Source organism: Anastrepha obliqua, chromosome 1 (assembly GCF_027943255.1).
Source record: "Anastrepha obliqua isolate idAnaObli1 chromosome 1, idAnaObli1_1.0, whole genome shotgun sequence".
Taxonomy (NCBI): Eukaryota; Metazoa; Arthropoda; class Insecta; order Diptera; family Tephritidae; genus Anastrepha; species Anastrepha obliqua.
The window spans coordinates 55,017,094-55,030,712 of record NC_072892.1 but is presented as its reverse complement, the minus strand read 5'-3'; the positions used below and the strand labels follow the sequence as shown (position 1 = coordinate 55,030,712).

Genomic DNA, 13,619 nt, shown 5'->3' with positions numbered 1-13,619 from the left:
TGTCAAACGTACCTGATTCAGTTTTTTGCTGCTTAATGAACGTGGGATTATGATGCTGCCTGAAGGATGGCAAAAGGTCATTGATCAAAATGGGCAAACATTACAGAATAAAGTTATTTAGTTCCATGAAAAAATAGTCTTTGATTTTCTAAAAAAAAATCCGCAATTACTTAGTTGCCAACACAATATTTTGTGATTTAAAACCATCTCACTTGGGTGTCCGAGTTCTTTATCGAGCCGCTGTACATATTTTTTCGATTTTTGCCGGCGAGTCGTTCGTATAGTGGAAGAGCGCAAATGCATTGTTTTTTTTTGAAGTAATCAGCTCGATCAATGATTGACGCGTTTCCACTTTTCCTCTCTGCGAGCAGTGATGAACATTTTTGTGATTAGATAAGGCACAGACGTTACTCACGTGTAGGAGCCTTGAATTCTATTATTTTTTAAATATCATTAGAAAAACTATTATATGATAAGTAAAATTTAATAATTTTTTAATGACAGTAAAAATTTATTATTCGAGTAACAAAAAAGTTATTTTTAATATATTTTTTTAACCCCAATTTGACCCCAATGATGCCTAAAGGCGTTTCGCTTAATTAAGGCCTACCAGCAGTGTTTTTTATTTTTTGTTTGTTTTTGTTTTGGTTTGATGAACTAAAATGATAACGGGAATAATATGTGACTGTCTAAGTGTGATGAAAAAAATAACTTATCACAAAATTTGGCAAGTAATTTGCAAAAAAACGAAATGAGTGTTGTGCGCCAATTTTGTTTAGAATCCAGCAAGACTTTTTTAATATGAAAAAAATCTTTCATATTTTTAACAAAAATAACAAATGTGAAATGAAACAGTTTTCAGTAAACTTTGAGTTAAATATTCTTCACAGAAAATAATGTTTCGAGTAAATTTCATACCAAAATTGCGCACAAGTAACTGCCAATAGCAGAATGTAGCGACTAGAAATTTCTTTTAATATAAAAATGAAAAATAAATGTCTTCACCAGCCTTATTACAAACGTTACACTGCTAAATATTATACTTAAGTACTAAAAATTAACAAAATTCGATTATGTGGCATTCTCGGTAGAATGTAAAAGACACCTGCTTATCTACTCACATATGATCTGGCAAGACGCAAGCAATAAATTGCACATTAGCTCAGTTAGTATAAACTATCGTTCGTATATAGACTTTCCCAGATCTTCAATTTCTCATGCGGAAACGTAATAAATTCTACCTTCTCGTCTATGTTCAGACATTTTGGCTGTGCTAGTTCCACATCTTTAGCTTCGACCGGTTGCCATTGAGTCGATGCAATTTCCTCGCAATTAGGATTGCTGGTCGCCGCAAATGCCGTCCACATGCCAATCATACGTTGAATTGCCTTGAACTCTCCACTTTCTGCTGGCAATTTAACTGCGTTCACATTGTAGAATACGTAAGAGAGATCATCGCCATGACAGGTGCCGCGTACAGACTTGCCACATTTTAAAATGCGATAGTGATTGAAATGCTGTGAATCGAAAGCAAAGCGATAGAGGTAGGTGGGCACGTCCGATGCATAGGCTACACGGGACAAAAGCGTGCGATGCATGTCGTTCAAGAAATGTCTATAGGCCAACACCTGTAGAATGAAGAAAAAGAAAGAAGAAGATGAGATTGTACATTTTTTTTGAACGATTTTCACTTCCTATATTACCTCAAAATATTGTAAGAGCGTTTCACTATGGTGTGGTTCCTTTTCACCAAAATGTGCTCGCTTAATTCTTAGTCCCAACTCTTTGTGTTCGTGTGCCTCGCGCTCGTTTTTCACAACAGCTGGCAGTGCATATACACAATCGTCTAATTCATTCACCAGATATGGCTTGCGCTTAGTTTCATCATAATGAATAAGTCCTTCATGTGCATTAGCACCAATTATCAATGGTATCTCATTGCTCCACGACGTAATCAGCAAGTCTTTGAAAGGCTTTGTGATCAGAGAATCTTCACTTTCGTATGGCTCCACTACCGGCACAAAAGCAAACAAAATATATTCTCGTTCTTCGTGTGGTAATATCAAATTATTATGAGCGTGTACTATTTTTGAGCCGCTCACATTGGAGAGAAAACGAAATACCTCCTTATCAATATTTCCACCCCTATAGCCCAACTCGACGGCTAGCCGAAAAGCCCAGTCACTGGGTGTAGCTTCAACCCAGGGACAAAGAGCTGTACCCGATTGTAGTATGGCTTTATGGAAAAGGCCGCGCGCCTTTGGGGCGAGCATATGCAGATGCGTAGATGCCGCACCGGCACTCTCACCAAATAATGTGACATTATTTGGGTCACCATTGAAGTTGGCGATATTTTGCTGAATCCAACGCAGAGCGAGCAATTGATCTTTTAAGCCTGCATTTCCGGGCACTTGAATATCTGGGTCGCGTAAGGACAAGAAACCTGTGGATGTACGTTAGAATGGGGAATTAGCTACTAGCAGGTTAAGCAAATTTTTATAGATAAGCAATAAAGTGCAAGTATTGAAAATTGTTCTGAGTTAAATTTTTTTTATACAACCAACCTAAAGCGCCAAGTCTATAGTTGACCGTAACCAAAACGACATCCCGCTCCATAAAATAGTCAGGCGCATAAACATCCCGCGTAGCTTCGCCAATCTGAAAAGCCCCACCATAGATCCAAACCATCACCGGTAAGGGCTTGTCACTTTTCAACTGCAAGAACGTAAAAGTAATATATTTGTTTAAATGTTGTATAGCCACAAAGCAATTTCTCTCACCTCTCTGGTGTACACATTCAAATTCAAGCAGTCCTCGGAACCTTGCGTGATACCAACTATAAAATGTCTTTGCAGCGGTGGATTTCCTAAACTGGTACAATTGCGCACACCCGCCCATGGCGTAGGCGGCTGTGGTGCCCGAAAACGCAGCTCACCGATAGGCGGTTTGCCGTATGGTATTCCTTCAAAGGAGTAAAAGTGATGATTATAGATGGTTCTGCGTTTAACACCTTTAACTTTGCCATAGCTTGTGGGCACCACAACTGTTTCATTGGTGGTCAGACGATATTGCTGTATGCGATGGGTGAGCATTCTAAGATCAGACAAAGCAAAAAGTATTTGATTGATAGAGAGATGATATAGAGCGATTCAAGGGTGATGCTAATCTTTGATGGCAATTACTTGTGATGTATTTTAAGGGGACCGTCTAGTTTAGCACTTTCAAAAAATCAATTTTTTTTTTACATTTCTCGAAAGTATATGTATGTATAAATATTGTGTTTAAATTTCAGAGAGTTCAGAGCAGTGTATATATATTTTTTTCTTACCAGAACATCACTACCTACACACACGCTGTTTATATTAAAAAAAACTTTAAACGCGTTTTTCTCAAAACAAAGTTTTAAAAACGGTACCAAGGAGTTTACAAAAACTGTTAGACCGATTCTTTTGAAATTTAAACCACATAATCTACACATACTAAACGAGGTAGTCCACTTACAAAATATTAAAATTTTGCATTGCTACTAATTGTTTATTTAAAAAAACAGCAAAAAAAAGTGCTTTTTTTCAATTTTTGTCCGCCATTTTGATATTTTTGGATAAATATTGATTTTTATTGGTGGATTAACCAGTATTTGTTATAGACATGCCGTTCCCGAGATCTGCTTGGTACCATTTTGCACTTCGATTTTAAGGCGTTTACGCACGGCCACCATTTTGTACATTAAAATGCAATAAAATGAATAAAAAATTTTTTTTACACAATTTAAGACTTTATTTATTATATCTAACAATACCTATATATCTTTCATTATATACTCAAAAATAATTCCCAAAAATACCTTTTTTCAGGGCATGATCTGGACGGTCCCCTTAACGCAATTTAAAATTTTCGCTTGGGTGCAGATGACGCTTTATGTCGTCATTTAAGTTATCGCTTAACAATTCTTTAAAAATGTCATTTTTCAAATTCAAATTCAAATTACTTTACCATTGTTTGTTACGTTTCATACAACAATGCATTTTTGTCGCTCTTAAAAATGTCGAATTTCGTGCCTTCAAACTACGATTTGCGGACATCGAAAAACCACTTGTGAAATGTTGAGACTTTTTTTGCAATTTCAAACGTTTTTTAACAAAAAATGGTTACAAATTTAATCTTCAAAATAATAGCCATCGCTAGCGACACATTTTTCCCATCTCTCAGGCAATTGTGGATGCCGCGCCAAAAAATTAGCCGCCTTTGGCCGCAAACTAATCATCGAGCCATTTTTTGGCTTCTTCGTGAGAATTGAAGCGCTGCTCGGAAAGTGCGTGGCCCATCGTTGCAAACAAATGATAATCGGAAGGCGCCAAGTCTGATGAGTAGGTTGCATGCACCAGCGGTTCTCAATCGTACGTCCCCACCAGTTCCCGGGTCACTTTTGTTCGATGTGGCGGTGCATTGTCAGCAAGAAAAATTACTTTGTGACGCCGATCGGCATATTCTGGGCGTTTTCTGTGTATAGCGCTGTTCAAATCGGCCATTTGTCATTGGTTGCGTGCACCGTCAACTGTTTCACCAGGTTTTAATAGCTCTTACCTTATTCATATACCGCTGATCCCAGAAAACACATAGCATTGCCTTGCGACTGAAGCGATTTAGTTTGACCGTTGTTTTTGGCTTGTGGCCGGGCGGACCGGACCATACGATCGTTTACGCTTGGCATTGGAGAAATACACCCATTTTTCACCACCCGTAACGATTCGATGCAAAAAAGACTTCCTTTTGAACCGGGAGAATAGCATCTTCCAACTTTTAAAATCATGCCCATGTCTTTCAAACGTTTGGAAATGGTTTTTTGGGCACTCCCAACTGCTCTGCCATCATTTCTTGCGTTTGACCATCATCCATCAACAATGCTTGCGATTCGGCGTCCTCAAACTTTTTCGGTGGCCGGCCACAGTCCTCGTTCTCCACGCTAAAATCACCACTTCGGAATTTTTCAAACCACCTGAAGCACTGTGCTCTACTTAGAGCATGTCCACCACAAGCTTCTGTAAGCATTTGATGAGCTTAATAAGCGTTTTTCTTCAATTGATAACAGAAAATCAACGACGTCCGCAAATCGCAGTTTGAAGGTACGAAATTCGACATTTTTAAGAGCGACAAAAATGCATTGTTGTATGAAACGTAACAAACAATGAACTGAATATTGTTGACAGATGACAGACGAAAAAACAAGACATTTGGGAAGACTTAAAAATACTCGTGGCGACATCTATGGACTAATAGCTGAAAGTCTCATTTCATAGGTAACTACCGGTATTTAGTTAACATTATCTTCGAAACTTCCAACGATATAAGAACAAATCCAGTCTAAAAAGTACAATTTATAGAAATTTATTCAATAATTTCCTACTTCTGAATATTAAAAACTAAGTGTGATATTTCCCTCATAAATCCCTCAAAATGGAGGAAGACTTTCTTTCGGAGACATATGAAGATTCATTATGAAGATTCACGCTATGGAGGTGGACCAAAAAAAACCGCAACAACGCCAGAAATGGTTCGGAAAGTGAATGCTCGACTTGAACGAAATCCACGTCGAAATCACCCCCGCAAAAAAAAGTTCGGTGCGAAAGAGCAAAGGAGCTGTTGCGCTTGCACGAACGTGGCGAATTTCCTAACATTGTGTTTTCTGATGAAAAAAATTTCCCAATTGAGCAGTTCATAAACACTCAAAACGATCGTGTTTACTTTGAGCCTACGTGTGGCCACTCGATGCAATTTCCCACCGTAAGTAATGGTTTTGGCCGCACTGACCGCTGATTGACGCTCTCAAATAGTTTTTATCGAGCCTGGTGTCAAAGTGAATGGGACTTATTATCGGGAAAATGTTTTAGAAGCTGCTTTAGAGCCGTGGACACGCAAACATTTCGGTCGTAGACCAGGACGTTCCAACAGGACTCGACACCTTCTCATAAAGCTCGTGTGAACCAAAAATGGTTAAAAAATCATGTTCCAGACTTCATTTCGTCCACACATTCTTTAAAATCTAATACAGAAATATTAATTGCATAAAAAGTTATAACAATTTTTCTGAACCTATGAGCGATTCTAGCAATTCACAAAAAACGATCCCGTACCCACAGTGAGCACAGCCAGCAACGCCCCGTCGCGAATTTATTTTTTATTCTTTCAGAAAATCAGTATCTCGGCTTTGCCACACTTAAGCATGCAGCGATACTCAGTTGAACTATGCGTAGAATATCTGCCGTTCGGAGTCGGCTTGAAACTGTAGGTCCCTCCATTTGTGGAACAACATCAAGACGCACACCACAAATAGGAGGAGGAGCTCGGCCAAGCACCTAACAGAAGTGTACGCGCCAATTATTTATTTTTTAAATGATCTAAGCATTTTTTTATGAAAACAGTCGTTCATCCACATGCCATTCCAGAAAAACTATGCACACACAACGCGTCACGGGTTTTATTGCGGGGTTTAGAATGGCGAAGTCATCGAAGTCATCGAATCATCTTTGAAAACGGTGCCGGTAGAATTTTCGGAGTGAACAGTCAGCGTTACCCTGACATGATGACACATTTTGTTATATAAATTCAATTACATCAGTTTTCGGCTTCCCGACTACTGTAGAGTCTTTAAAGCTGAACTATCAACAACCTCCAAAGTAGCCATGAAATGCCGCACATCTCTTAACGAGTCGGCTGAGTCATTTCACCTAATGATAACATGGCTTCTCCTGACCATTGCGACATTGAGGGTAACTCCAGAGCCGATGAACTAGCGACACCCGGGATCAGACAATCGCATAGGTACACCCGTGCAAACATGTAAGCTGCTTAACTTTGAGCAAATTGTAAGTGCCGCGAATGAAAGATGGCGTAATGAAACCACATGCAGAATCGCCCGACAACAGTGCTCGACTCTGAATGCTAAATGCACAGAAGTTCTGCCAAGACAAGATAAACACAGTCTTAGAACACTGATTTCAGTTTTAATGGGGCATTGCCTAATCGGCAGGCACGCCCAGAGGAAGGGTGTGTAAACACATGACTTCTGCAGAAGTTGCCTAGATGAGGAAGATGCATTTCTGCCACTATTCTGCTCTATTCAGACGTAGGCTCACTATGTAGACTATCCTAGGTAGACTATCTTGTAATGAATTCGCAGATCTTTTTCGTTTTTCCTTGTTCACTCGGGAGCATAGGGCCTCGACAAGATTTCGTCTTGTGTTGGTTTCGTTAATCTATTTTGTTTTCTGGCAGGGTGATTAGCCTGCCGCCAAGTGTTTAGAGCGCCATCTGTGTTCAACTTTTTCTGGCAGAAGAATCAAACAGATGGTTGAGGACTTCGCTAAATTTGGTGTGTCTGCCCTGTTACCGCGATTTCCCGCTTCCTCTTGCTGGCGCCACTGATGCAATGTGTATTTTTTGTTTGTTTTGTGCTTATTTTAGCAGCCACAATGCAAGTAATGCGCTGAATTTTGTGGGGTAGGAAGGAAACTATGAAAGTAGGAAAGTTGAAATGTGCGAGGACCGTGTTTGATGTGGGATTCGAATCCACAACCTCTGGGATGGCAGGCTAGTGCACTTACGCTAGACTACCGAGGCTGCTTGGTCTCGGAAGATCTTAGTTCCACGCACTAGTTTTAGAAAAGACAGGTACAAGTTTCCCGTGCGGCATCACAATGGGCTATGAGCCTGAGTGTGTCGCATAGTGCACAACCGCTTCAACCTAACCTAACCCAACTATTTTAATGGCTTCGTGAAGATGAATGACTCACATTACAAGCATCGTGTAGTGATATATTTTTTAGTAAAATCTGACTGAGTGTGATGTTGGTCGTTTTGTCCATATCCGCGCTGCTATTCAAAGTGACAGATATACCCGCTAGATCGGCGGGCATTGATCACTTCTATGTTGGCATTCGGAAGGGACTCGTAAGCAACTCGAACTGGACGGTAATGGCTCAATATTGCACAGCAAACGAAGCGCCGTTCTATTCCTCACTTATTGCGAATTTTTGGAGAGAAAAACGCGTTCTAATCTTGCCGCATACTTTTTGGTGCTCCTCGAATTTTTTTTATTTCTAAATATGAAGTCTCTCGGCTGCTGTACGCCAATGGGTTGGAGTGTGACTACCATTCGGTAGTGTTCGGTTTCAAAACATGGGGTATGAAACGCAAATTAAAGAAAAAGTTTGTTTTTAAAGTGATCGCCCCTTGGAGCCTATGGCAAACCTGCGATTGAATTCTGCCATGAAAGAACTTCTCATAAAAAGCCACGGAGTCAGCATAAATTGCAGGTCCCCCTGTTTCTGAAACAATATCAAGCACAAGCTAAAAATTGGAAGAGGAGCTCGGCCAAAAAATCAACTGTGAATGCAAGTGCGCCAATTACATATCGCGTAAGCGGTATAAAGAAGAAGAAGAAGATATACAGGGTTGGCCATATTAAACTGACCCATGTGATTATTAAAAAAATATGGAAAAAGAAACATTTTTTTGTGTTTCATTGTGAAAAACATTTAATTTAGTTCAAGGCGATTCGTTTACATCACTTTTTGAATATGATATCGCGCAAGTGGTCGCCCTTAGCTCGTATAGCGTAATGTGCCCGTTTTTCGGCGTTTTCCATAGTTTTGGCCAGCGTCTCGGCCGATATGGCGGCTATTTCCCGTCGGATATTGGCCTTAAGTGCGCCTAGTGTCTTTGGCTTGTTGACCTTAGATTTCAAATTACAGTAAAAAGTTATAGGGTTACTCAATGGGTCAGTTTAATATGGCCAACCCTGTATATGTACATATCTATGGTTTAACAGCTGTCAAATTACGGTTTAAGGTTTGCCATTTAATTTTCAGCATCCGTTCACGATTGTCAAACGCGTGGAAATCGTTAAAAAATATTGTCGAAATTCCGGCTCAGTTGTAAATGTGGAGATCTCTATTTTGGTTAAAAAAACATCTTTTCGGACGATATCCATTTATGGTCCAAAGACTGACTATTTGGTGTGGTTTATGGTATGGTGACATCATCGGACCTAATCTCTTGCAAAATGATGAAGTGGACACCGTTACTGCCAACGGTCCTCAGCATAGAGAAATATTAACCGACTTTCTGGGGCCAGAATTGGACAACATCTACATATAAAAACTGTGGTTGCAGTAAGACAGTGCTACATGCGCTATAAGTGATGCAGCGCTTGAAGTTGTGTGAAAGAAATTTGTGCAAGAGCCAATTGGCGGCTAGCGTTCATCAATTAGCCTCCGCGATCAAGCGATTTGACACTACTCGACTATTTTCGCTGACGCTACGCCAATTCCTTAGTATAAGCTAAGAAGAAAATCCCTTTGGACGAGCTTGAGGCTGGCATACGAGACGCTACTGCCACTAAAAATTGGATCACCCACTTAAGGCGGCGCCAGCAAAGCGGAAGCGGCCATTTGAATGTTGTGTTATGCCGGGCATAGCGGTATGAATGTAGCATCAAAATACATAAGAGCCAAATAAATTTGGTATATCCACCGTTGTTGCTCCATTTATATTTCTTTTTCTATTGGTCTTACCTGTCATTTATATTTCCACAAAGTAAAAACACACCACTCCTGAATGAACCCCAGAAGCCAGTACATATTTCTAATCTGTGGAAGTTCATGGACTGGAATGATATTCCCATACCACAAACAAGTGATTCGAATTCGAATTGTCGCTTATTAAAAATATTATTTTAAAATTTATTTGTGCGATTCAATACGCGTATATTCCAATTTTAAGTCAAGAATTTGTTGTAGTTGAAGCCAATCTCGTACCACTTTTCACATCATACAGTACCAGTGTACATATTTAATATTGCTTTAGAAGCTTCCCAGCCAATATTCCTCCTTTTACATTTCACTTACTTTGCTCCCATTCGCAACAAATCGATAAACGGCAAACTAATATCGACCATTTTTGCGAAATTCCAAACAATTTGTAGGTGATAAAATGATAATAAATTAAAAATTAGAGCAGAAGTAATCAAAATTCTTTTGACTTAAAAATACGCGCCCGGCACTTGAGTTGCTTTATTATCATACGACGGACGATCGGAAACTGACACAATGCGCCGCTATGAAATAGCCAGCGAATACATTTGTGATAATGACTCCAACGGTACCCGTTGGACCTCGGTAAGTAGCCAGTGACTTTAATTATCAAGTGCAATTGCGACTATGAATTTAATTACATATGCCTTCAAAGTAGGCACGATTAAGTATAAATAAATATGAGTACATATGTATGTATATGCGGCAATAATCTATTTTTTTTAAGTCTCAATTTGTTATTCATATTTTAAGCTAAACCTGTAGTAATTACAATTAGAAATGCTGTTGAGTAAATACCCTTATAAGTGTAGATAGTGGCTATAGAATTATTATCTTTATCCGAGCCGGTATATGTACGGTGAATATTTATAAATAAAACTAACTGATTTATAGTTGAAATGGTTTATTACCTTGAATGAAATAAAGTAAGGGCGTCCGTACTTTCGAATGCACTATAGGTCAAATGACTACTTTTTCTGTGCAAAATTAATTATAGCTAGAAAATCATGATACTCAAACCAAAACTAGTAAGAATAAATTAAAAAAAAATGGAATTTAACCCATTAACGACCATAAATTAACATTAATACTTTTGCAACAATTAATGTGAACGTGACGTTTAATTTTTTTTTTTTAATTATAGAAAACGTTATTAATTACTTGTCATAATTACATACAAACCGACAATGTCATATGCCCAAGTTATTTTTAACAACCCACAATCGGGTGTAACAAATTCTGAAACAAATTCTGAATCAAATTCTGAAGCAACTTCAAATGACGACATTAAAGAATTAAAAGAAATGATGAAGCAGGTATTCACACAAATGTGCAATATATTGAATATTATAAAATTGCTCATTAACAAAATAGATGGACAGCACAAGTAAACTGAAAATAGTCGCTTGGAATGCAAACGGGTTGGGGCAACACTTGAAAGAACTGATAGTGTTTACAAACGATCACTATCACAAACAATATTTGTCACAAACCACCCTGACAACAAAGCACAGCGATAACAACTAGGCAAGACATTAAATGTATTGAATTAGAAAAATACGAAAAAGAAAACATACAAGCGACGTCGGTCCAAATTGAAGGCGAAGGCGGCAAACTAACAATCTCTGCTGTATATTGTCCCCCAAAATACATAAATTCCATATCACAATACTACGACTTTTTGAAAACACTTGGCAAACTATATATAGCTGGCGGGGATTATAATGCTAAAAATGCAATCTGAGGTTCAAGAGTGACGAACTCCAAAGGACGTAATTTACTGGGCACCCTAAAAAGGAACAACAGCAAGTTTATAAGTAATGGCCCAACATACTAGCCAACTGATCCGAAAAAAAGTCCAGATTTGATCAACTTTTTTATAACCAAAAACGTTAACCACGAAGATATGTCAATTAAATCGTTAATTGAATTATCATCTGACCATTCCCCAATAATAATGATATAGCAGAGCTCATATACGAAGGAATCCTCGAATAAAAACATATACCTATAACAAAAAAACTTGCTGGGATACATTTAAAAAATATTCATCCGAAGACTTAACAATAAAATAAGCTTAAATACCTTTGACGAAATCGACAGTGCGATAGCCTATTTTAATGACACAATAATGATTGCCACTATAAAATACACTCCACAAGAAACTATCTGTTTCTCGAGCTACAACATATCTGCGCACATCCAAGAAAAATTAAAGAAAATTTGATGGTAGCTGGACTAGAACAAATCTTTACAACGCTGAAGTTCTCGCAAAACACTTCAAAAGTACTTTTACGAACAATACGCCTAATGTAAACCTTTACCCGACCCACGGAAAAAAAGATCCATGCAAACCAAAAAATTTTACATTAGAAGAAATAAAACAATGCATATGTAAGAGAAGTGATCCTAACAAGTCGCCAGGATACGACGTAATAACTGGAAAAATTTAAAGATAACTCCCAGAGAAGGGGCTTATCTATATAAGGAACTTGTTCAATCAAATCTTGAACTTGAAATATTTGCCAAAAGTATGGAAAATTGCTCAAATTATCGCAATACCAAAACCATGCAAAGATCCTACGCAAGTAACTTCGCACAGACCTATAAGTCTACTACCAGTATTATCAAAAATTTTTGAAAAGTTACTTTTTGACAGAATCGATCCTATTATACAAAAGGACAAAATACTACCTTGCCACCAATTCGGATTCAAGCAAAAACATTCCACCATCCAACAAGTTCACAGAGTTACAAACAAAATTTTTAAAGACATCAATAAAAAACGAACGTGTGAAGCAGTATATCTCAACGAAGCCAAGGTTTTTGACACAGTATGGCACGCAGGACTTTTACAAAAACTCTTGACTTATTTACCAACAGACTACTACAAATCAATGAAAAGTTTTATAACTGGAAGACAATTTTATGTAAACTTCGAAGATAAGTATTCTTATATACTAACAATGGAAGCAGGTGAACCGCAAGGTAGTGTACAGCTGATATCCCTACACCGGCAACAAGGAACTCTCTAATAGCAACATTTGCAGACGACACTGTCTTGCTAGCATCATACAAAAATCCAAGAACGGCTGCTTATAAACTTCAGGAATTACTTGTCAACACCACACAATGGTTCGAGAAATGGGGAAATAAAATAAACGAAGGCGAAACCGCCCACGTCAGATACACTAACAAGAGAAAAAATACTACAATCCAATATTCATAAAGAATAAACAACTCCGCCACGACGTAAGGGCAAAATACTTGGGTCTGATTATAGACAATAAACTTAACTGGAAGTTACACATTCGACAAAAACGACGCGAAATCAAGACTAGGTTTAAAAAACTTCATTGGCTTTTGGGAAAAAATTCAATAATTCAAGTAATTATAACACCAATATGGAAATATGGCTTAGAGCTTTGGGGAACTTCAAGCAGGGCAAATATAAAAATTATACAACAAATGCAAAATAAGATACTTCATATAATATCAAAAGCAGAATAGTATGTTCTAAATGATAATATCCATCTAGAACTTGAAGTAAAAACAGTCCATGAAGAAATACGCAACAACAGTTTAAGACACACAAATCGACTACTAGAACATACTAACAGCGAAACTCGGGAAATTCCATTAAAAGAGGAAACCGAGACGAGAAGACTTAAGCGCAAACGACCAACTGACCTGCAGATTTAAATGGTGTCACAATTTTCTGAATTCACAATTCGGAATTCACAGAGAGAACGTCGGTTCGAATCTCGATGAAACACCAAATTAAGAAAAACATTTTTCTAAAAGCAGCCGCCCCTCGGCAGGCAATGGCAAACCTCCGAGAGTATTTCTGCCATGGAAAAGCTCCTTATAAAAATATCTGCCGTTCGGAGTCGGCTTGAAACTGTAGGTCCCTCTATTTGTGGAACAACATCAAGACGCACGCCACAAATAGGAAGAGGAGCTCGGACAAACACAAAAGGTGTACGCGCCAATTACATATATATATAGTAGGCCGGGTCGATTTGTGGG

General features: G+C 38.3%; 1 protein-coding gene across 1 annotated transcript; it reads right to left on the bottom strand.

Annotated features, from left to right (window-relative positions):
- Nucleotides 1–465: 465 nt before the first annotated feature.
- On the bottom strand, nt 466–10,164 carry LOC129247432 (esterase B1-like). The gene is made up of 5 exons (XM_054886564.1): nt 9,906–10,164; nt 2,781–3,093; nt 2,565–2,715; nt 1,704–2,443; nt 466–1,628 (listed from the first exon to the last, which is right to left on the bottom strand). Exons 1-5 carry the CDS (start codon nt 9,953–9,955, stop codon nt 1,167–1,169), a joined length of 1,716 nt encoding a protein of 571 aa, XP_054742539.1. The 5' UTR covers nt 9,956–10,164; the 3' UTR covers nt 466–1,166.
- Nucleotides 10,165–13,619: the final 3,455 nt, after the last annotated feature.